At 35.3% G+C, this 23,937-nt stretch overlaps 2 protein-coding genes and 1 non-coding gene across 3 annotated transcripts; 2 read left to right on the top strand and 1 right to left on the bottom strand.

Moving 5' to 3' along the window:
- The first annotated feature begins 14,430 nt into the window (after positions 1-14,430).
- Positions 14,431-16,282, top strand: LOC105233828 (uncharacterized). The gene has a single exon (XM_011215993.2). The coding sequence runs from the start codon at positions 14,459-14,461 to the stop codon at positions 16,280-16,282; it is 1,824 nt and encodes a 607-aa protein (XP_011214295.2). The 5' UTR covers positions 14,431-14,458.
- A 310-nt stretch (positions 16,283-16,592) lies between these two features.
- Positions 16,593-18,568, bottom strand: LOC105233827 (uncharacterized). Its single transcript, XM_049451535.1, has one exon. The coding sequence runs from the start codon at positions 18,566-18,568 to the stop codon at positions 16,685-16,687; it is 1,884 nt and encodes a 627-aa protein (XP_049307492.1). The 3' UTR covers positions 16,593-16,684.
- A 3,051-nt stretch (positions 18,569-21,619) lies between these two features.
- Trnah-gug (transfer RNA histidin (anticodon GUG)) lies at positions 21,620-21,691 on the top strand. Its single transcript has one exon. It is a non-coding gene; the product is annotated as a tRNA-His (tRNA).
- Positions 21,692-23,937: the final 2,246 nt, after the last annotated feature.

The raw sequence follows: 23,937 nt of genomic DNA, 5'->3' as shown, positions 1-23,937 counted from the left end.
ACTTACTCGTATATACATACATATGTATATATACACATTAGGGTGTCTGTTACTTTACAAGATGCTGTTTTTCCTGCAAATGCCGCCCGAAGTTTTAGTTTTTGCTATAAACACAAGGTTCCAACATAAACAAACGCTTTATTTGCAATTTAATCCATATCCATAGGTTATTTTACTTTTATCAAATATTTTACATGGGATTTTTTGATAATTTATAATGCAATTTTTAGCTACAAAGCAATTTTGAAAAATTGATATTCTATTAAAAAATGTTTCGCTCTATAAAAAATGTTTGCATATATTTTTCATAAAAACATTCTATTAAAAGTTGTACGCTGTATATCGAGGCGCTGTTAACATATCAAATGTCTTGAATTCATACAGTATGCCAAGGCACTGTTAAAGCAGAGAATGTAAAGTACATTTACATTTTACATTCTCTGCCCATACAGTATGCCATGGCGCTGTTAAAGTTACATGTCAAATGTACTGTATTCATACAGTACACCATTTCGTATGAGTAACAGAGAATGCACGAGTATGAATCACTTGCATGAATGCAAGTACATTTGATGTAAAAATTTTAACAGCATATGTATAACCTTTAAAGGAATATTCCTATGAAAAAAATATTTCAGACCTGTTTTATAGGTCGGAAATTTTTTTTTATTAAAATATCACTTTTTCAAAATTGTAAGTTTATTTGCTTTGGAGAAAAACGAAACTTATAGTGAAAGCCAAATATCCCAAAATCCCTTGTAAAATACATGAGAAAAGCAATATAATTTCCAACGGTTTAAATTGAAACTAAAAGCTCTTCCTTACGTTGGATTCTTGTTTTTAGAGCAAAACCTGAAACTTGAGATGGCGTTTGCAAAAAACTTCAACTTGGGGAATAATGTGCAACCTAATATACATATAAACATAAACATAGCGATACTCGTTTGTGTATACCCAATTAAAATTAGAATCAATGTTAGATTTAATGGACACACATAGCAGTTGTTAATAAAATTACCACAAGTTAATAAATGTGTAGTAATCTCCTACACGCAAACATACATACATACATATTAATTCGATATTATAGTACAATAAAGCACTAATACATACATACAGTTACACATACTACGGATTAAAATGTAATATACCTACAAATGATTATGCGCATAGATTGGAAATATGCCCACAAAAGTTATCAGAAGCTACATTTTTGTTAGGTATCTATATATATAAAACCTTATAGCCATACAAATATTTTCTAACAATATATCAGCACAACTAACGTACAGACTATATACACACGTACATACAAATATTAACTAATAAGATACGATATGATTAGTAAGCAACCAATTTAGTGAATTTTCTGCCTATTTAATATGCCCATTTAGCACTAATACAACTTAATAAAGACCAAATACAATTATGTACATATATGTATACTTACATACCTTACATACGTATGTATGTACTTACATATATACGCATTAATAGAACTTGCTTTAATGCAATTAAAAGCATTTACGAATGGATAAAGCCGAAATAAAGCTAATAAAAGTTGTAATTCTCTGCTGTATACAGAAATACTACAAATTTGAATGGGAATTACACTGAAAAAAATTCAACGAAAAAAGGAAATGTTAATTAGTTTCTTAAATTTTATCAAGTCAGAGTTTTTGTCAAATTTTAATTGTAGTTTTTTAATGATTAATGATAATGAAAAATTTAGAAAAATTACACTGAAAACAATTTTTTTTTATATATAATTAAAAAAAATTTAATAATTTTTTTTTGTTTCGATTTATTTTTTATTTAAATAAATATATAAAATTCATATATTTTTAAGCAAATTGAAAAAAATACACAGACAAAAACTAATAAATTGCTTTTAAAAAAAAATTTTTATCAATATGATATGTTTTTCTATTTTTTTACATTTACCAGTGGTATAATATTTTTAATTAAATAATATTTAATGTGTTTATTTAATTGAAAAATAAAGTTTTACAGCAATTTTCGTTGTATTTTTAGATGATTGCTGCGTTGGAAAAATGTTGCAAACAAATTACACTGAAAAAAATTTTTAACTATTTATTTTTCTTTATTTTTGATATAAGTAAAAATGCATATCAGTAAATTGTTAAATATTTACTTCGAAAAAAATTTATTTTTTTTAACACGAAACTTTTTGTTGTGAACGTGTTAAGCGAACATTTTCTTCTTTTTGCTTACATTTTATTAAATAATATTTATTAAAAATAAGTTTTTATAAAATTTTTTTTTTCTGAAAGATTACTACTACAAATCTAAGAACTTACAAAATTAAGAAGAGATTACACTGAAACAATATTTTCATATTTAATCTCTATTAATTAATTTTTAAACTCATCAGTCGAACGTAGAAGCAAATACACCGAAAAAAATTTCATATGTTAATTTTATTACAAAAAAAAAAACAAAAAATAAATTCAAAAATATTTTTTATTAACATATTATATTAGTTTTTGAATAAATTAGAAAATTATTACACTGAAAAAATAATTACTTATTTTTGTTAGGAAAAATTATAATGTAAATATATTTTCAGTTTTGAGAGAATTATAATTAGAAAATATATATGTATATATTAAAAATTAGTACACTGAAAAAATAAAAATTCACAAATTAATCAGAAAAATATTTAATTTAACTAATATTTTTTTTTTTTATTTAAATAATATTATTTTAATTTAATTAATAATTTTTTTAATTAAATATTTTTAAATTTATTTATTTTATTTTTTTCAGAAAAATAAATATAAAAATTTCATATTTTGTATATGAATTAAAAAATTATTTTGCAAAAATATTTTCCAGTTTTGCGTGTAGTTCATATTTATACTACCGTTTCATATTAAAAGCAAAATATTTAAAAATAAACATTATACTGAAGAAATAAAAATTTAAAAATTAATCAGAAAAATATTAAATATGATTAAATAATTTTCAAATTTATTGAATTTATTTTTTCAGATAAATAAATATATAAATTTCGTTTTTTATAAATTAGAAAATAATTACGCTGAAAATAATTTTCTGTTTGTAAGGAAATATTTTTTTCTTTTTTGCATGCATGTCATACTTACACTACATTATATATAAAAGTACTATTTATTTTCTTATTTTCTTCTTTCTACGCACAATATTTATGCATTATAAAATATTTTCAACAATGTATACATTTCACTTGGACTAAATTAAGGAACTATTTCTAGCCCTATAGGAATTTTAAATGTGATTGCAGCAATCCAATAAAGCTTACTTTTTCCGCATATTGGATGTAATATAATTAAACTAACATAAAGAAAAACATACACATACATACTTACAGATAATGGATGAAAATATTTCTCGAAAACAGATGCTGACTGCAATATACCACCAAAATATATACATACAATATATACATAAACTATATATCTAAACCCTAAAACAGGAAAACTTCACAGATATTCTGAAAAATACGCAAAATCAATTACAATTATAAATACTAAGTAATAAAAAATAAAAACAACAAAAATAAGCCAACTAATTGTACGTGTTTGCGAAGCAAGAACAATTCTACAGCTACTGAATGTCTATTTTTTAATTTCTATGCTCTTTATGGAACCCTAAATATAGAAAAACAAAATATACATAACAACGTATATGGAAAAAAAATAAATGTATGCAGAGGAAAAAAATAAAAAACTGAAAATTAATATACTGGATAAATAATATATAACAAAAATGTAAAAAAACAGAAATTATACAAAAAAAAACACAAAAATTTTGTGAAAAAAATTACAAAAAAATTAAAAAGAAATTAAAAAATTAAAAAAAAAAATTAAAAACAGATTTAAAAAAATTAAAAAAAAAATTAAAAATAAATTAGAAAAAAAATGTAAGAGAAAAAATATAAAGAAATTAAAAAATAAATTTAAAAAAATTAAGAGAAAAAATTTTAAAAATTAAAAAAAATTAACGTTATTTAAAAATATTTTATGAAAAGTAAAATTAAATAAATTTTACGCATCTAGAGGCCACAAAAAAATGCTCAAATATAGACAATTTATGCGCCCAAAAGTATATGCTGATGAAACTTTAAAACGAGTATGAATTTTTTTTCAAAAATTATAGCATACCGTAAGGCGCATATATTACAAAAAGCTGATTCAATAAACAAAGAAATATTAAAAAATATATATTAAAAAAAAAAATTAGAAATTGTTAAAAAAGTTATATAAAAGCGCATTTTTTTATGTAAAAAAACAAATATTTTAAAAGAAAAATATTTAAAAATAAAATATTAGCAATTGTTTAAGAAGAGTGTAAAGCAATTATTTTAGAAATTGATATATAGACGAAATGCGAGCTTTATTTATTTTTTTTTTATTTTTTTTTTGTTTTTTTTGCTAGTTTTGGAACTTACCAACTAAAAAAAGCATTACTAGTTTGAATGCTTTTGATGTGATGTTAGAAATTATATGTAAAAATGCAAACAAAAATTAAAAAATATATTAAAATATGCAATTATTATACTAAAATATTAAAAAAAAATAGTTTAAAAATTGAAAAAAAAAATTTATTAAAAAATTAAAAAAAATTGATTTAAAAAATTAAAATAAAATTAAAAAAAAATTAAAATATAAAACAATTTGATTTAGAAAAATTAAAAAAAAATTTAAGTAAAATGAAAAAAAAATTTAAAAAAATTAAAAAAAAAAAATTTAAAACAAAATTTAAAAAATTTAAAAAATTAAAAAAAAATTGAAAGTAAATTATTTAAATTAACAAAAACCAAACGAAAAAGTAATAGTCAAATAGCCAAATTGTTTAATATAAAGTTATACTAATTATTAAATAGCGCTAAAAATGCAACACTGTATGCGACAAAAGCAAAAAAACCGTTCAAATAAACTCGCCCAAAGCGGCAGTTGGAAGGGAAATAATTATAAAGCAAATATGCTGTTGAAAATAATTTTTTTGAAAATGCATACAAACAAGTTGCAATAAAAAAAACACTAAAAATTATTAAAATAGTGACAAGTAATTGTTTTCAATTAAAATAGCAAACGAAGTGTTTAAATTCGACACCAATTCCCGTTAAATAGTGTAAACGTTACTTTATAGATGGAAAAGCACAAACGTAAGTGTAAAAAAATGCGTTGAAAAAATTGCGTCAATTTGCGTTCAAACGTGAAACGAAATAAAAAAATATTAAAAAAACAAAAAACAATAACAACAAATATGCATTATAAAAGTAAATTAAATTAAATTATAAATACTTTACGAAAGCAACGTGCAGCGTAAAGTTGAAATAAAAATTAAAAAAAAAATTAGCAAAAATTAAAGCAATTAATAATTAATGCTGATTACAAATGTAAACGAGACCAATGAGTCTTCAAATTTCTTATAATTATTATTAAAATTATTATAAATTACTTGTGTACAAGTATGGTTGAACTAAAGCGGAGGGGAAAAAGTGAAAAATAAACCAAATTATGTATTATATTATTAAACTATTGACAAGCAGAATTATACATAATTATATATAAATATATATAAATAATTCTAAATATTATACCAACAAAAACAAGTGGATATAAATAAAATAAAAACTACAAAGTAATACATAATAGAAACCAAATGGGAAAGAAAGCTATTTAAATAAATAGAGATTATATGTAAAAAAAAAAAAAATAATTGCAATGATTTTTATTTTTACCGTTTTTGGCAGGTTAAGGAGATAGGAAAAAGAAAACTTAAAGCAGTCGTGCAAATTGAACTTGATACGCAGTTCCTTGAAAGTTCCACCAAAAATGCATGGCGACGTTGTACTATTATGGGCAAAAAATAGTAAGACTTTGCTCATAACTTCTAAATTTATTCTTCAAAATCTAAATCCACTCCCTCAAAGTAATCTCTCTTGGCTCCAATACACTTATGCCACCGTCTTTTTGAATGTCTTTCATTGACTTAAAACGGTTTCACCATAGCGTTTGTTTGAGTATATATTTGAATAGCCAAAATACCGCAGAGCTAAATCAGACGAATGCGGCGATTACGACGCGATATTGGTTAAAAATTTAGCGAAAAACTCACAAGCATCAATGCAGTATGCGACTGTGCATTATCGTGGCGCAAAAACCAAGAGTTTCGGCCAATAATTCCGGCATCTTTTTACGTATAGCTTCTGGCGAACATCGCATAACACTCAAGTAGTATTCCTAGTTGACAGTTTGACAAGTCGGAAGGAATTCGGAGTGCACCATACCTTGATAATCGAAGAAAACTGTCAACATAGCCTTGATTTTTAACCTGTTTTGACGTGTTTTTTTCGGCTTCGGCTCACTTTTGCCACGAGATCCGATCCGGTTGATCGTCTGTTTCCGGGTCGTAAGCATAGAACCAAGACTCCCTTAGAGTAATAATAACACGTTTCATGACAACCTGTTAATTGGAAAGCCTTGTTTCACAGACGTTAACACAACGCGGTTTTTCGAAAAAAAATTAGAGATTTTCGAACCAATCGTGCATTTACTTTTCTTAGGCTCAAATGATCTCTCTAAATGGTTTACACTGAAGTTAATAATGTTGTTGTTGTTGTAGCGACAGAATTATGCCGAGTTGACAGTACTTGGCCAGCTAAAAATCTGGATCTGCTCCGGTTACGTATACCCGACTGTCGTGAGAACGATTGGCTTAATAATGACAGCTTCTGATGGCCTCTTTGACCTAATTCCGGGGACGACCTTCCTATTCGCTTTCTTGAACCGCTATTTTTTGTAGCAGTTATCGATTTTTGGGTGCTGTTGCGCTTCCTTGACTTCCTCTGCATTACTATTTTTTACTGTAGGGCTTCTCACTAGTGGCTCGTCGTTTGGATGTGGTGGTCTGAGGTATTGCAACCCGTTTGTTTCAGACTGCAGTTTCTTCTCTGACAGCAACCGGTTCCTTCGGTAGTTTTCAATAATATCGAGAGGTGCTGTCAGATACGCTGCGCCATTTTTTACATCGAGGTTGACGTTATAATATTTTACCATTGCCTGTAGCTTTTTTTGAACAATGGTTCTACACTTTTCAAGCGACTCTTCTTCTGCCAGCAGCTTTTTGTGCATAAACTCCTGTCAAGGGTCGTTGTGGACGGAGGCGATACCAAGTTTTCTTGGTGGTTAGTCGCGATCTTCTATGATACAGTTGAGGTTTGTTGGGTTTTGTGTATTATTTATTTGATTGGGTTTCCGCTTTAAGCCGCTATGGCCGCAGGTTGTACAGTAGCACTACGGAATGGCCCGTGGTTGCCTATACATGCGGTAAGTCACGAGAGGGTTGACACAAATCTTCGTAGTAGAGATTGTGTTCAGAACCAGCCAGGCTCTAATCAGGAGTTCTCTGGACTGAATCTATATAACCAATTCAACAGTGACGTGCTTAAAACGCACTTGAAGACCATACAGGATTTAAACAAATGTGAAATTTGTCTACCATCCATTTTAACAAGTTGTCGGACTTGCCTACTAAAGTGACAGAATACCCAGCCCAGCAGTTTCTTCCAGTAGACCTTAATCTGGCTCTTATTGGTCTCAATCTAGAAGGTCGCTAACCTGGGATAGTTCACTCCACGTATTTTCACAAATACATACATACAATTGGAGATATTTGTATTCTCGATATAGAGTCACGAGTTGCTCTGTCGCCTCCCTCTTATGAGGAAACATTTACTCGAGGTTGCCGCATAGGGATTGTGGATGCTTATTCCGAGGCGGCCGCTATTTACCTCGTCAGAGATTCGTGGGATGTTTCAGGTCTTTTAAGCTGAACACTCTCGCCTAATACCTTAGGTCGCCGCTGAGGCTGTAGCCCTTGGTGGCCTGAGCTTAGCCACCCAAAATGATTTAATTCCATGGAGAGAAACACGGAACGGTATTTATGATGTAAGGCCATATTTCGTACATTCTAATCCATATTGAAACCGTTACGCGTATAATCATTACTTCAGTGCATTCATGTAATTGGTAGTTTAGGAGTTTACTTAATAAAATTTCGACCTAAAAAGTATGATTTGAATAACAATAATTGTATTATTAGGTCACATGCAAAAGAAGCTGTCTAAGTCTTACGATTTTTTATAGTTTTATATAAAATAATCGACATTTTTCGATATGTATTATATTTCTATTCCCATGAGGAAGAAGCAACGGGAATATATATAGTTTTGGATGGCGTTCTAGAAATAGTCTTCATTTTGAGAACCTTTCACAATTCGAAGTTTAAATGCTGGTGAACTGGATTTATTTAGATTCTCCCAACATTGATGTCTTATGTCTTATAAGTAGTCCAAGCAGGATTGGCAGCGCTGAAAGCATCGATCTCTAAAATTGCTTTAGAAAGACGTGATATACCTGTTTACAGGGTAAAAATGTTATCAAGCACACAATTTTACCCAATTTCTTACATATAAACTGAAACTCTGATATAGAAATATCAAATGCCCTTCCCTTTAATGTTTTTAACAATGCAAATTAGAAACTTGAAGCTCTAATTAATCCGGCTATCTAATTAATGACTATAGGCTCAAACAAATTTACAAGCATAAATAGCAATCTATTAAATTTAACCACTTATACTGGTATTAAATATACATAAATATCCGAAAGAAGGCTGGTTCCAAATAATACGAAGGGTGATTCTAAAAAGTCAACAAAATGAATAAAACTTTACATAAGAAACGTCTGTAAATATCCGACACTATCACCCGAAAGCAGGAATTTAGGTAGTTCTCAGCTAGAAACCTTAAGAAAACTAGTATGATTATCCAAAAGTTATCAGTCATGGATGAACCAAGTTGTTCCAAAGAGTCAAGACAGTCCTCAAACATATAATATTTAGCGACGAAATTTTATGGTTAAACTACTCTACTTTGAAGATACATATGTTTTGGATTGGATGTGCTGATGATATACAAGTATAATTGAACTTTTAGCTAAACATACGGCAATTTTTCGTGAAAACCATCCGCAAAGCACCGCTGGCGTCTGCTGGTAAGACTTTCCTCTGTATTACAGTTTTTTGACGAAACTTCATATATGATATATACAACCGCGGAAAGAACCATAAATAATCAAAGAAGATTTCTTTTCATCCGATTTCTATAATCAGCTGCGGTTCCTGCGTTTTGAAGACGTTTACAAGAAGGTTAAAAAAATTTGCTCCAGATTAAAGTACGAAATTCTATTTTACGCCGAAATCAGTTTTCTCTTTTTTGTACCACCCTCTCTGTGAGTACTTATATACGTTTATATTGTACTTAATATGCTTCCACCTTAAACACTCCTAACCACTTCATCCCAAACCTATTTTCTATTTATTATTGACAATGAGTTTACGAACAGCTGTGACTTTCTCACGCATAACTGTGAAAAGCAAAATTGTGTCGCACAAAATCCGCCAACCACCTACCCTCTATAGAAACTACTTCAGCAATAATTTCCGGTTAGCTATATGGATAAATGAAGCAAGCGAATACCATGCAGGAAAAGTAAGGCATAGTGAGTTATAGCATAGATCTTGTGTTTGCTGGAAAACTTCTCCTTGCAGACATCGGAAATCGTTCCGTTGTAGTTTCTGGTGGTATTTTTATTATTTCATAACTTTGACTCAAATTATTTTATACATAAAAATGGTCTATACGTATTCTGTTTTGTTCGGGATAAATTTCTAACCTATTGAACCGATTTTGGTTAAATTTAGTACACTGTGGAGGTTGTACCGAAGCTAATAATACCATCAACAAATTAAAAAGTCACCATACATGAACCAGATTTTTATCGATCAGCTTGTATGGCAGCTTTACACTACAGTGCCCTCATATCGAGGATTCCGACAGTCCTTCAGTAGAAGAAGACATGTACAATATATCAGATTGATTTCTCAAAAACTGAGACTTTAAGGTAGTATTTATACGATGTCTTGCATAAAAAGGCTTTTTTCTAATAACGATTTTCTTCCGGCAAAAGGATGGAATAATGTATAGAAGTTCGCTCAAGTGAGAAAAATTCTCTGAGCACCATTCCCTAGTGAATGGCGAGAAATAATTATTTTACATATGGCTCAGGCAGCTCACGACATCCGGTCTTAGACCAAGAGGATACTTGATAGCCAAAAAACATCGTTTGAAAGCGAGCTAAAGTGAGAAGGCGAAGCATCCTTCTCCAAAGTAGTACATTGAGTTTTGGACCCGCAACATAAAACAAACAGCTCCAATTTTGACTATAACCGCGTACCAGTACTTAAGCAATAAAGAAGAAATAGAAAGCATGCACCGTTAACAGTTGGGATAGGTTCTCCAAAGAAAAAGTTAAAACATTTCAAAATTTTGCGAGGTTTTTGAGCTAATTCAACCACACTCTTCAACTGGGTGTTCGTCGCATTTATTCCTTCGATTCTAACTCTACACAAGTCTTATTCCTACAGGGTCTTTTTTTCATACATAGGCATACACATATATATATTTACAGCCACACACATATGCTTAAAACTCGTTAGTATATTGTTAATGTTCGATTATAATAAAAAACTGTTTATCATTGATTTCATTAAGCTATTTTTTTTTTTTTGCTTCGGCAACTGAGTGAAAGCAATGAAGCATTTTATTATCCACTTGGCTGGTATTAAATCAACCATAACGGAAAATCATTTTTCAATTTAATTTGACACGGAATATGCCACAGCAGAAACAGCCTGCACTTAACGTAGGTAATAGATATAATATATAAATATATATGTATATAACAATAATATATGAATATGAAGGATCAGGCGATAATCTCCATACAACATTTTTTATACAATATTCAAGCGTCGAGCATATTATTTTATTTAATATGTAAGCTATGGTGACATTAAAAAATTTTATTGAATTTTTGAAAAATTAAAATCCATTGTAAACTTAAGTACTTCCGCTGCCCGGAAAATGTGCCGGATCATACTGTAAACTAACTGTTATGTTACGATGGCAGTTCGAAATGTTAAGTACTTTATAAATAAAAGGAAGTTAGGAGCCTTCGCTACAAAATATTTAGTCCAATCGTGCGAACTAATGAAGGGTTCAGCCTTCGAGCCGCTGAAAGATATTTAGGAAAAGCGTTTTAGTATCAAAGCTATGCGGACGGTGTAACCAGTAACTTTCCAATAATAGCTATTAGAAAGTCTTTTCTATATTTTCTAGATTTGGGTTCGACTTCCCATAGAGAAAAGCTCCTATTTCTATTTTTTGGATATAAAATCTGAATTATAATAAATTTATACATCCTTTCATTGAAAGAGGTTTCAATAATTGCGGTCCGATGGAAATGATTCCGAGCGCTCAAGTGCTTACAGCATTTAGAGCCAAATAATTACGGAATATATGTATCGACCCATGACAGTCTCATCTATATTTACTCAACCTACTTTTGAAGATTTTTAGTATCGAAATGTGTTCTGAAATGTGTTCTGATGTCCATAGAAATCAGTGACCCTCTGCTGAACCTCAAAATGGAGAATATATGGAGTTCTGGATTACTTAAGCATTAACTTTTCGTTGTTTTACTGAGACTATGAAGTTAACTAATGTCTGGAGGAGCCATATGTGGAAGATGGAGCCACGTGTAGAAGTTCACGCAAGTGAGGAAAGTTTTCTGAACGGGGAGTGACCAGAAATGATTATTTTACTCAAGCAGCTCATGACTTTCGGCCTTAGACCAAGTATTCTCTGGGTTGGCAAAAAGCATCTGTTTGAAGGCGAGCTAAAGTGAGAAGATGAAAAAGCCTCTATCTAAGGTTGTGTGCTGGGTTTGGCACCCGCCACGTAAAACCACTACCAATGAATAGAAGAAGAAGATAAGTCTGTCATTATTCGCGAGCTATTATACGGCGCAGAAATATGGACGATGACAAACCGCGATTAGAAAGCACTTGGAGCATGAGCTCTACGGCGACATGGATACGGTTAAGCGTTTAAAAAATCTACGATTGCAGGCTGGGCCATGTCGTTCGCATGGCAGATGATGCTTCAGGAAAAAACTCCTTCGATCCGAGACCCATAAGTGGAACACGTGCATAGCGACTTGCTTGCACTTAAGATGTTCAACTGGCGTGACGTCGCAAAGAATGTGAACTGATAACTCTAACAGAGAGAGGATAGAGGCAACTGCTGAAGTCTTGCATACTCGGCGCAGACCGACCCACGGTTGTAGTGTCAAAGAAGAGGAATATCTGATGCTTGCTGGCACTTCACAAATTTCGTTAAAAACTGCGGTATTGGCATGTTTTAATACCGAGAACCTTAAGCATTTGAACTATCAATTCAGCCTCGTTGCCATTACCGGCGTTGAACGCTTAAACTTGTGGTGACTAAGTGATAAGTAATGTGAATAGTCATTTCATACTTGCGTAAATAATAAACTGCTAATAGCGCTTTTGCGTGCGAATTACCAAGTGATGAGCTTTTCGACCTCTATCACCTCATATCGTCCCATTGGAGTAATAAAAAATAAGTAATGTGGTTTACAAGAGCTTAGGAGTCTGGACATAAATTCGATTTTATTATCAATGAGGGAAAAAAGTAATGCCTGGAAGTACAAATAGTAATGTGAGTAAGTGACCAACGCTACTTCGAAAATAGAAACGAGGTGACCGAAGTCAAAGAGAGTTTGTAGACGTTCCCACGACAGTCGGGTCTATGTAACCGTAGCGGTTCCTTTTTTTTTCTGGTCAAAGACTGTCCACTCGGCAGAATTCTGCCGCTACAACAACAACATAAGTTTATAGACGTAGACCAAAGCATATTTATTACAGCATATATCTCTAATATTGCACTAGAGAGCAATTAACACTTCCATCTTCGACTTTTATCATAATCTTCCGAATCCAAGACATACAAGTATGTCAAAAATACGAGTATTTTAAGATTGGATAGTTATAGTATGTCGCTTTAACGTTTGTCCAGTCGGTTAGGCTAGTTTATACCGTGTCCATTACGTAGTCCAAGAGACGTAGTCATACTTTACAATTCGAGTCTATTCTATTGAGTGCCAACAAGAACTTCGTATTTTTGGATCTATCAATCGGGTGTATTCTTAAGTGGGTTAAGTTAGTTTAGTCTGTGTCCACTATGTATTACTCCAAACATAGTCATCCTTTAGAATTGGAGTCCTTTCAATTGAGTGCCAACGAGAGCTTCATCCTTTAGGATTCGAGTCCCTTCTATTGAGTGCCAACAAGAACTTCGTGTTTTGGATCTACCGATCTAGTGGGTTCTTAAGTGTTTAGGTTAGCGTAGTCTATGTCCATTACGTAGTTCTTGAGACGTAGTCATTCTTTAGAATTCTGATTCTTTCTATTGAATGCCGACAAGAACTTCATGTTTTTGAATCTACCGCTTTACACATAACTTTTGCAGTTTTGCACTGCAATAGATCGTTCCGTCGCATTTTTAACTTCCTTGCCATGGTCCTATCCAGATGGTTATTTAGACAATGCACCGGTTTATCAATGTCAATCGCGTTTTCTGACAACAACTGTGCGCCGCTCTTGGACACATCATCAACTTTCTCGTTACCGTCAATACCTTTATGGCCAGTCGTAGTTAAACCGCTTGTTCCTGGCGACATTCTCCACAACTGTCCTTCCCAAAATACCATAAACTGATGTATGAAACGATACCATAACTGATATACTTTACAGTCCACGTATATATTAACCCCAGAGTTAACTGGTGATATCATAGTGATTCGGTGCTAAAATGCGCGTCATTTGAGCTGATGGTTGCATTAGAGATAGTATTATTATTCTCTAACTTTTGAGGTTACGTTAATCTCGTAGGCCGATAAGCCACGCATAGCCTAATTTTGGTGCTTTGCGATACCAGATGGAGTCGCTTGACGCGAGTTTTAACAGATCATGCGGCCTCCTCAATACCTCCTCCAATATATCATACCGTAGTCTTGCCAATACGGGACAAGTGCACAAGAGATGCTCCATTGTTTCCCTGGTGCCCTACTACAGACATTTCCTGCAGTATTCTCCATCTGTCGGTCACATCCTACGGGTGTGTCGCCACCAGACGGTGACATTTAACTCCTTAACACTAGGAAGGTATCCGACACGATACTTGTCAAAGGCAGTAAAATCCAATGCCTTCGAAATCCTTCATCCATCCTCAATCCATTTGTCTCCACTTCATTTGATATCCACCTATTAACATCCGTCAACTGTTCAATTGAGTCATAAATCTGTGCAGGATTTCAGCGCTTTTATATCGCCATAAAATAATAAAAAATAAGACACGCCATCTAACAGTAAAAATAGTCCACTTAAATAGCCGGGTAACTTTTGAAAGCCACGGCATTTTGCTGCAACCAACAATTTACGCGACTTCGCACGAAGCATAGAAATGCTGTCTGAGCTAGGTGATCTTGGACTCAACACGGCAACACAGCTAAACACCACATTCGTTATCGAACTCATAAGCGCCATTTACGAACTGTATCTATTCAAAAATTTCGTACTCTACATAAGTGAGCAATTCAATGACTCTGAGATCGCAGTGAAATTTTTAGACGAGTTCTTCACGGTCTTTCCTTTAGTACCGAATGTAATTGTGGTGAGTAATGGTGAAGTCGATCCTAAAGACTTTTATGTCGACGTGCTGGTTAGCAAGCCAGCGCTTGGTTTGATATTCACCACAGGACCGAACGACACAGTGATGCCACTAGCGGCGGAGAGCATGAAACGCGTACGTATACTAAAAACCATATTCATACTCACGACGACGATGGAGTTGGACGTGTACGACGCACGCGCCGAGAGCGATTACGTCAATTTGGTGAATGAAACGTATACGTGGATTTGGTATGAACAATTTCTGAATACGATCTTATTAACGGTGCGTGATAATATCTACATACTTGAGCCATATCCGGAACTGAAAATCGTAAACAAAACGGAAAATTGGGAGGTGAAAGACTTCTTTATCGATTATTATGATAATCTCAAGGGTTATGTGTTGAATACCATTGTACGTTACGATTTGCCACGTGTATTCGATCGTCGTTATGAAAACGGTGAACTAAAGATCAGCGGTACTTCGGGTAAACTCTTTACTACTTTCCTGAAATCCATCAATGCGACATTAGTGGATACGGATGTCGCAAGCTCACCATTTGAGCCCGCGTTAATGGGTGATGTCATCGAATTGATTGTCAATAGAACTATCGAGTTGAGTCCACACTCGCAGACAGCGCTCTTCGCTATGGATCATGTGGGCACCAGCTATCCGATTGGCATCAATGATTGGTGTATTATGGTGCCATTTTATAATCGTTCGCCCGAGCATCTTTACTTGCTGCGCAGTTTTCAAAACACCACTTGGCTACTCGTACTCTTCGCTGTCGTCTACATATCGTTTGCGCTCTGGCTGTGCGCACCGCAACGCCCGATCGAGTATAGCAACGCACTATTGCAAGCGATTTGTTCAATGCTCAGCATTGCGCCCACGACGCTATTCAACACACTCAATCTACGCATGTCGTTTTTGTTCTTTTACCTCTTTGTGCTCGGTTTCATAACCTCAAATTGGTATACTACTAAGATCGCCAGCTATCTGATGACCTCATTGCCTTCGGCGCAAATAGATACCGTGGACGATGTCATCAGCGCAAATCTACGCATTAAAGTTTTCGACTATGAGTATGAGCGCTTGGAGTCGATGCCTGCACAATATCCACAACGTTTTCTCGAACAACTCGACATCGTTGATAAGCCATTTATGGATCAGCATCGCGATACAATGAATACAAGTTACGGCTATAGCATACAAACCGATCGCTGGGAGTTTCTCAGCATGCAACAACAATTTCTACAAAAACCAGTCTTTCGCTTATCTGACATTTGTATGGGTCCATTTCATCATGTGTTTCCCATGTATGCCGATTCACATTTGCAGACACCACTTAAATACTTCATCTTGCATGCGACACAATCCGGTTTGCTCACATATTGGCAGAAATCAGCCTTTGCCGAGGCGTTGCGCTTGAGGTTGGTGAAAATCATGTTGATACACGAGGATGCGCGTCCTTTGTCCATGCGTTTTTTACGTCCGATCTGGTACGTTTGGTGGTTGGGGCTCATATTAGCAGGTGTCGTTTTCCTTTGCGAATGGAAGCGCGCTGCTTTGGTGCGGATCACGCGTAGACTTCTGACCGAATTGAGTTTCTAGAATTAATTAAACTAATGCCTACATCAGTTGGAAGTAGTTTCTGAAATTCTAGGCAGTTAAAGCTTTACAGCCTTTTACCTTCACTTAGCGTTTTGAAAAATGCAAGTCTCACCCAAACACAAAATGTGTTCCGAACCGGATGCTTTTTTACTCCACGACTATGTTATTTCTATTCCATGAAGTTTAAAAGGATTGTTCCGTTAATTTTTATTATACTCAGGACATTCTTTGTACTTCATATTATTAAAACTCATTAAAAAAATGAAAACTGTTATATATACTAATTATTTTTATAACTAATATTATGAACTATCAAAAAAAAATTATAAATTTTGAACAGTTTTGTTAAACTGAGTAGCAGTTTCGGGTTTTCGTTGGTTAGCTTTCCACACTTTGACATTTCTATAATTTTAGGCTACTTTCCTTATTTATTCTTATGCCCTCTTCGTCAACGCGGTTCAATCCACTAAACCACTGCTTACTTCGTTCCCTTCTCCTCGAAGCTTTTCTGCCGCAAACGCCACATATCTCCAATAGAAACACAAAGGACGCTATACTCAGCCCAGCAATCAGCACAACCCAAGCTACGTAGAGCGTATACAAGTCTAAGGCCTTAAAGGGAAACACATTATTGACCAGCTTCACGTAGCCAGCTAGCAGAGCATCTTTAAAGTCCGACCGCAACCAGTAAAAATCCAAGCCAGCCATCTGCACGTCCAATATAAAGCGTGTTAGCGGTTCCTCTAGATGTGAATCCAGACGCATCGGATAACCTATACATGGGCTACCCAAACAGATTTTCGAAAACCGATTGATCGGCTTATTTGCATACTGTTCCTGTAGTGACAGAAAAGTCCAACGCTCCTCAGTGACTGGATAGGCGTAGGAGTTGTTAAAATTAAGTAGATGCGCCATTTGCACGCTCGAATTCGAGCCGACAATTAATTGCTTCACTTTCAGTACCAGCTCCGGCGGCACTTGCTGCAACACCATATCGATCTCATGGAATTTAGTTAGTATGGGTAGCTGTGCCTCGATCAACGATTCGAAGGTGTCCAATTGTTCGCCCACAAGCACGGTAGTGAAGAAGCTGCTAAGCAAATTATTATACCAACTGGTGAGCAGAAAACCGAAAAGCGCCAACTGTAGGTACACCAACAAATAGCGCATCGATGGCTGATGACTCGGATAGGTCGACGGCAAAAAGACCACTTGAGCTATGCTCTCGAGAAAAGTGCGCGAGAGTTTAGTTAGAAATGGCGCTTCACGCGGCACACACGGACTTGTCCACGCCAACGTCACTGAGATATAGACCACAGCGGCGAATATCACCAGCCAACTACCTAATTTTAGCGGACGCACGGGATAAAAGCAACGCGGTATCTCATTCTGTACCGGCACAATGAGACAACACTCCAACTTGAAGATCGGATAACTCATGATGCCCTGATGCTCACGAATGCTCGTATACGGATGCATGGATATCTCCAATTGCTGTTTCGCAATTTCTTGCACTATAGTGCTCATATTGACGCTGCTCGTAATGTCATGCACCTGATTGGGATTACTGATGCGCAGCGTCATATTCATGCGACGCACGAAATTCACAAAAATCTGATAGGCAAAACCACGTATCTTGGTCGCATTATCACGCTGTTGACGCACAAAGAATATGCGCGGCAAATCGTTCTCGGCGGGCGTGGAGAGCGTGTAGCCTTGCAGATTGGTCGGCGCTGGTGGAAAGAGATCGGCGCTGCGATTATGCACTTCATACACATGTATCTGCGGAAATGGCGTGTAACGGTAAACGGTATTGTTGTACAGCAGCACGACATGTAAGAATTGTAATTGCCAGAGTTTGACGAAAATATTCAATGGCTCAAGTGACATACTCGTCGCCACTACAATGAGTTTTGTGCGTCGTAGCTTACGCAAACGCTGATCGACTACGCGCCAAATGCGATCCGCGGACGTGGCGCATAACACAACGCTGAGCGCATCGTTCGCTATGTGATGACGCAACGTATTGCCGGGCGGCCCGGACATGTCAGCGGCAGTGAAGATATAACGCGGCGCCGGCAGTTGTCTTTCCAAGCTGTCAAGTATAGCGTCGCGCGCAGTCTGGTGGTCATCTTTGTCGCCAACAAATATTGCCACATTCGCTATGTGATGGTACCGTAAAGTGCGCCCTAACACCGCGTCGAAACTTGTGCCAACCGAGTTGGTGTTGTTGCAAGCGCCTAACGGCAAAGTGCAGAGCAGTAGCGTAGCCAACGGCGTCAACATCCTGTAGGAGTACTAATGGCCACCGCGCAGGCAACGCCGGTTTTATACTGTTTCGCCGCGCCTGGAAACTACTTTATTTTACGTTAATTTACACGCTCTGTAAGCGCTAAATGTAATAAGCGTATTAACCTGCTTGATTGCAATTAAATTTAATCAATCAAGCCCTAAACTCATTAGGTAATTTTCACATTGTGGCCGCTAATAAAGTTACTATCTCACTAACTGTCGCTGGAAATGTGTATTTGAATTTTTATCCTTTCCACCTGTAGTGCTCGTAGTGCCCTAGCATCGAGTAAGGTCCCAACTGTTGACATGCAATTTGTATAATAATATATAAAAATAAAATTGCTTCAGCAAACCGCCTCCTTTGAGGGCACATAGGTAAATATTTGTCAACCTAAAACTGTTTGCTTTTCAAAAGCATGACGGAGAGTAATGTTTTGAATTTAAAGGGCTAATGTCTAAAGAGCGCTGTACGTAGGGTAGAGTGGGTCGAGTATTTTTTTCTATTAAATGGCGTATGTGGGATATGTTCTACTAGACTAAAGACTATGGGTCTGTAGCCGGTTTTGATCCAACGATTTTTATGAATAATGTTTCTGTAGTTGGCAAGAAGGTCTTAGTGACTGCTGCTGCAGGTGGACGATCTAAAAAATATTATAAAATGTGGTGAACCTGACTCCCTTTCGAAGTCTTTTGGGTTTACGCAACATATAGTTATTATTCAATACAGTAATTTAACTCATAGGGTCTTCATAAGCTAAAGCCAGCCCGACTGAATGCTTACGTTCTATCTATCAAAGGATAAGGTTCGTTCCTCTTTTCTTATATTTTACAATGCTTCTTTATAAAGTCACGAGCCAAGCTAAGCTTTGAACTGAAACACGAAGTTTTCACTGATAAGAAGCATGCATTAGCTTCTTTATAGAATATAGTCGGATGAAAGCATGCCCGACAATCTGCCCCAACTACAGTGAGAAAAGCATTTTCAACATCGCATATAAGGTTCTATCTAACGTACTGTGTGAAAGACTGAAGCACATCGTCAACAAACTGTATGGACTTGGCTTTAGACCTGGAAAATCCGCAATCGACAAGATTTTCACCATGCGCCAAGCCTTGAAAAAACGTGAAAAGACCGCCACCTTTTCATCGATTTTAAAGCCGCCTTCGACAGCACGACAAGGAACTGCCTCTATGCCGCTATGTCTGAACTTGGTATCCCCGCAAAGCTAATACGACTGTGTAAGCTGACGTTGAGCAACACCAAAAGTTTCGTCAGAATCAGGAAAGACCTCTCCGAGCTGTTCCATACAAAGCGAAGATTCAGACAAGCACACACCCTAGCATGCAACTTCTTCAATCTATTGCTAGAGCAAATAATGCGAGCTGCAGAGTTAATTAGAAAAAGTACAGACCTCTGTAAGAGTGCTGCTGGCTGATATTGATATCAATGGCCTCAACAATAGCGCCGTTAGTTTGTTTTCTCCAGCCTGGATAAGGAAGCAAAGCGTTTGGGTCTGGTTGTGAACGAGGACAAGACGAAATATCTCCTGTCATCAAGCAACCAGCTGTCACACTCGCGACTTTGGCTCTATTATCCAAGGCATTGCCGCAATCTTCGAACAAATTGTTCAGATCACTATCCAAACTGACAGATAAAAATCAGAATGGAGATCTCTTCATACCGCTTTGATTGAAGTAGAGGAATTTTTTCAAAGGTCTTTGGTTTACAGAACACTCGTAAGTCATGTCAAGCTGTCATGTTAGTTTTGTTCAGTATGGTTTGGCATTTCATCATAGAAAGACTTACGCTTGAACAACGTTTACAAATCGTTCGACTTTATTACGAAAATTCACGATTACAACACTGAAAAAAATATAGCAGCCGTAGCTGACAGTGTACGATGACGACGAAAAGACGATTCGGCGCCATTCGCAGCAACTCGGACTGATGTATGGAACGACTTGGCGTATTTTACGTAGAGATCTTAAATCGAAAGCATACGAATACAGATTGTGCAAGTACTGAAGCCGTTCGATCTTCCCAAGCGACATAGCTTTATTCTATGGGCTCTTGAAAAGTTCCCCGAATATTCGACTTTTTCGACCTAAAGTCCCATTCCTGGCTCAATGGGTATGTAAACAAGCAAAATTGTCACATTTGGGACGAAGATCAACCTAAAGAGATTCAAGAACTGCCATTCTAGTCTATTCATCGGTCCAAATTTCTTTAAAAATTATGCCGGTGAGAACGTAACCGTCAATGGCGACCATTATCACACCATGAATATCGACTATTTGTGGCCTTGGAGCAAAACATCACGTGTGTCATTTGCCAGTTACCAGTCGAAATGCTCGAACGGGGCATCGAATATTGGTAAATGTCAAAGAATGTTCTTTCGAATGATAATAAACATTCCTCATTAAATTTTAATTTAAAAAAAAAATATTAAAAAAGTTTAAAAATGTAGTCAACCTCGAAATGAATATTGAACGCATGTACGTACATACATACATACACACACATTTGACTGCATATACAGGTAAATATACACTTCGTATGTACATACTTTAATTTCTTACCCTTCGTCGTATTTTTCTTTTTATCTTTCTTACATCTGTGATTTTTAATATTTATTTATTGTTGTTGTATGCTATTTGCGGTATCGTCGAATAATCAAATCAGATAATCAGCTGTTTGAACCAGCGCATTTATTTATATACATAGCAACAAATGTATATAAATATTTATGTAGGTATGTATATGTATGAATACTTTCTCTCTACAATCTCTCTTACTCTTTATGCACTGCTCTTTCGTATTTTATTGCAGTTGCCTTTGTAGCTTTTGCTAAGCATCGGACAACTATTTCCTCCACCAAATCAAATGCTTATCGCTAGCTAACGCTTATATAGATACATATAAACATGCACAAGTATGTTTGTTGTTGTTGAGCACAATGCCCACTTAGTGCTCAACCTTGTTGATTTATTTGTCTTCTGTGTTCATGTTGGAAATTTGGCCATCACTTGAACAAGCTTTCAATAGCCGTGATCGTCTAGTGGTTAGGACCCTACGTTGTGGCCGTAGTAACCCAGGTTCGAATCCTGGTCACGGCAATGTTCTGTCAAAGAAACATTGTCACGGAGGAAGCAGTTTCTTTTTTTTAATTTTTTTTTTTAATTTTTTTTTATTATTATTTTTTACTATTTTTTGTTTAAAATAATAAAGACATAATCTCTAAAGACAATATTAAAAATTCTTAAGGTTCGAATATCAGTTTTTAATACATAACAGTAATGAAAAAAAATATGTAAACACATATGTACTTGTATGTATATCAAAAATATTTCATTAGAGTGTCATAAACACAGCTCACCGATTTTGAAAGACCTTACAACTTTTTGATAGATCACGCGTGAGCCGTATCAAGATGTCATGCTATTTTTATTCAGTATTTTTTGGCATGACATCTTAGAAAAACTTACTCCTGAACAAAGTTTACAATCATTCAACACCATCTTCCACCATGAGACCCAGCATTCATTATTGAATAAGATTCGACCGAATAGACCACGTCCAGCATGCAGGGAGGAAAATATAGCAGCCGTAGCTTAGAGTGCATGCGATGACCGTGGAGAGTATATTTGGTGCCGTACGCAGCAACTCGGTCTGACGTATGGTACGGCTGACGGATTTTACGTCGACATCTTAAATTGAAGGCCTTCGAAATACTGCTTGTGCAAGAACTGAAGCCGCTCGACCTTCCCAAGCGACATCGTTTCGTTCTATGGACTCTTGAAGACTCTTGAAAAGTTCCAAGAAGATCCGATGTTAAAAAATTTTGTTCAGCGATAAGGCCTCAATGGGTGTTTACATACCCATTTGGGACTAAGAGCAACCTGAGGGGGTTCAGGAGCTGTCATTTCATCCAGAAAAACTACGGTTTGGTGTGGTTTGTGGGTCGGTAGAATCATCGATCCATATTTCTTTAAAAATTATACTACTGAGAACGTAATCGTAAATAGCGACAATTATCGCGCCATGATAACCGACTATCTGATGCCTGCAATTGAAGCTCGTGATCTCGGCGGCATTTGGTTTTTGGCACCACTTGCCACTCATCGCATCAATCAAAGATGGATGTAGCCGCTTCGATTCAAGCCTTGGAGCAAACCATGACGCGTGTCATTCGCCGGTAACCTGTCGAAATGCTCGGACGAGTCATTGAAAACTTAACTCAACGGACCATCTGAGACAAAGCCGCGACTAATATTTGAAAAAGATTAATCTCCAAAAAATATATGCAAAAGAATGTGCTTTTGAATAAAAATAAACCTTCCGCATTAAATTGAAAGTTTCTGTGTAGGGAACCTCAAAATGGATCAGACTCTATAAGAATCCAATAGTTGGTAGTAGCACTGGTTTCAGACCGAAGATGTCGATTTTTGTTATACTAAGCATATTCTTCTAGACTTTCGAATAGCTCAGTACTTCGTACGTTCGTCGAAGATAACAAAAGCAAACAAGGTTATGAGGTGAAAATGGATAGTTAATTTACATACTACAAGTCCTCCACTAGGATCATACATACACAAGTCCTCCACTAGGATCACCAGAGCGGAGTTTAAAGTTTAGAAGGTTTTGGCGAATGGGCTTCTTCGATATTCTTATCATTGTTTTCGCTTTAAGAATTGTTAGGCTGAAGTCACTTAACCATTACTTTTAAATAACAGTATTTCCAACTAGTCTTCATATGACGCGAAAAGCCATTGCAACTATTTTTAAAAAGTTATGGTCCATTTAGCGACCTAGCTCACGTTTACCATTAGATATTAGAAAGAACAAAAATTGCATGAACCAAATTCGTCGTGTAAAGTGGTCGAAAGATGAAAAATGTATTAATGACAGATAGTCAAGGCGGCCAAGACCGACCGCTTACATCTAATTTCGTCCCATGGATGGGTGAAGTTGTTGAAGTTCTAACTTATACCTTGAAGTTCGAAGAAATTAGCAAAACCGCTCACTTCTTAACTGTCTACTCAACCTAACTTTTGCGTGGAACTGAGATCTCTTTTTTGAGTGTTTTACAGCCTTGAGCTTTATATCGAAAAGGGCAAACAAAATATGTTAGGTCGACGCTTAAGATGTTTTAAAAAGTCTCTGTTTCTTGGTTGAGCGATACAAAGTCTCTCAACTAAGCTAAATATTTTATCCGTTTCGTATGGAGAAGAGCCATTTTGTACTATATTTAAATAAAGAGAACCAACGCAGTCATTTGTATGTACATATATAATACAATTGTTTAGCTGAGTCCACTATTAAATCGCTAATCCATGTCGGACTGCCGATACTTCGCTTGGTC

Source organism: Bactrocera dorsalis, chromosome 3 (assembly GCF_023373825.1).
Source record: "Bactrocera dorsalis isolate Fly_Bdor chromosome 3, ASM2337382v1, whole genome shotgun sequence".
Lineage (NCBI taxonomy): Eukaryota > Metazoa > Arthropoda > Insecta > Diptera > Tephritidae > Bactrocera > Bactrocera dorsalis.
The sequence above is the reverse complement of the archived record's forward strand: the minus strand, read 5'-3'. Positions and strand labels throughout refer to the sequence as shown.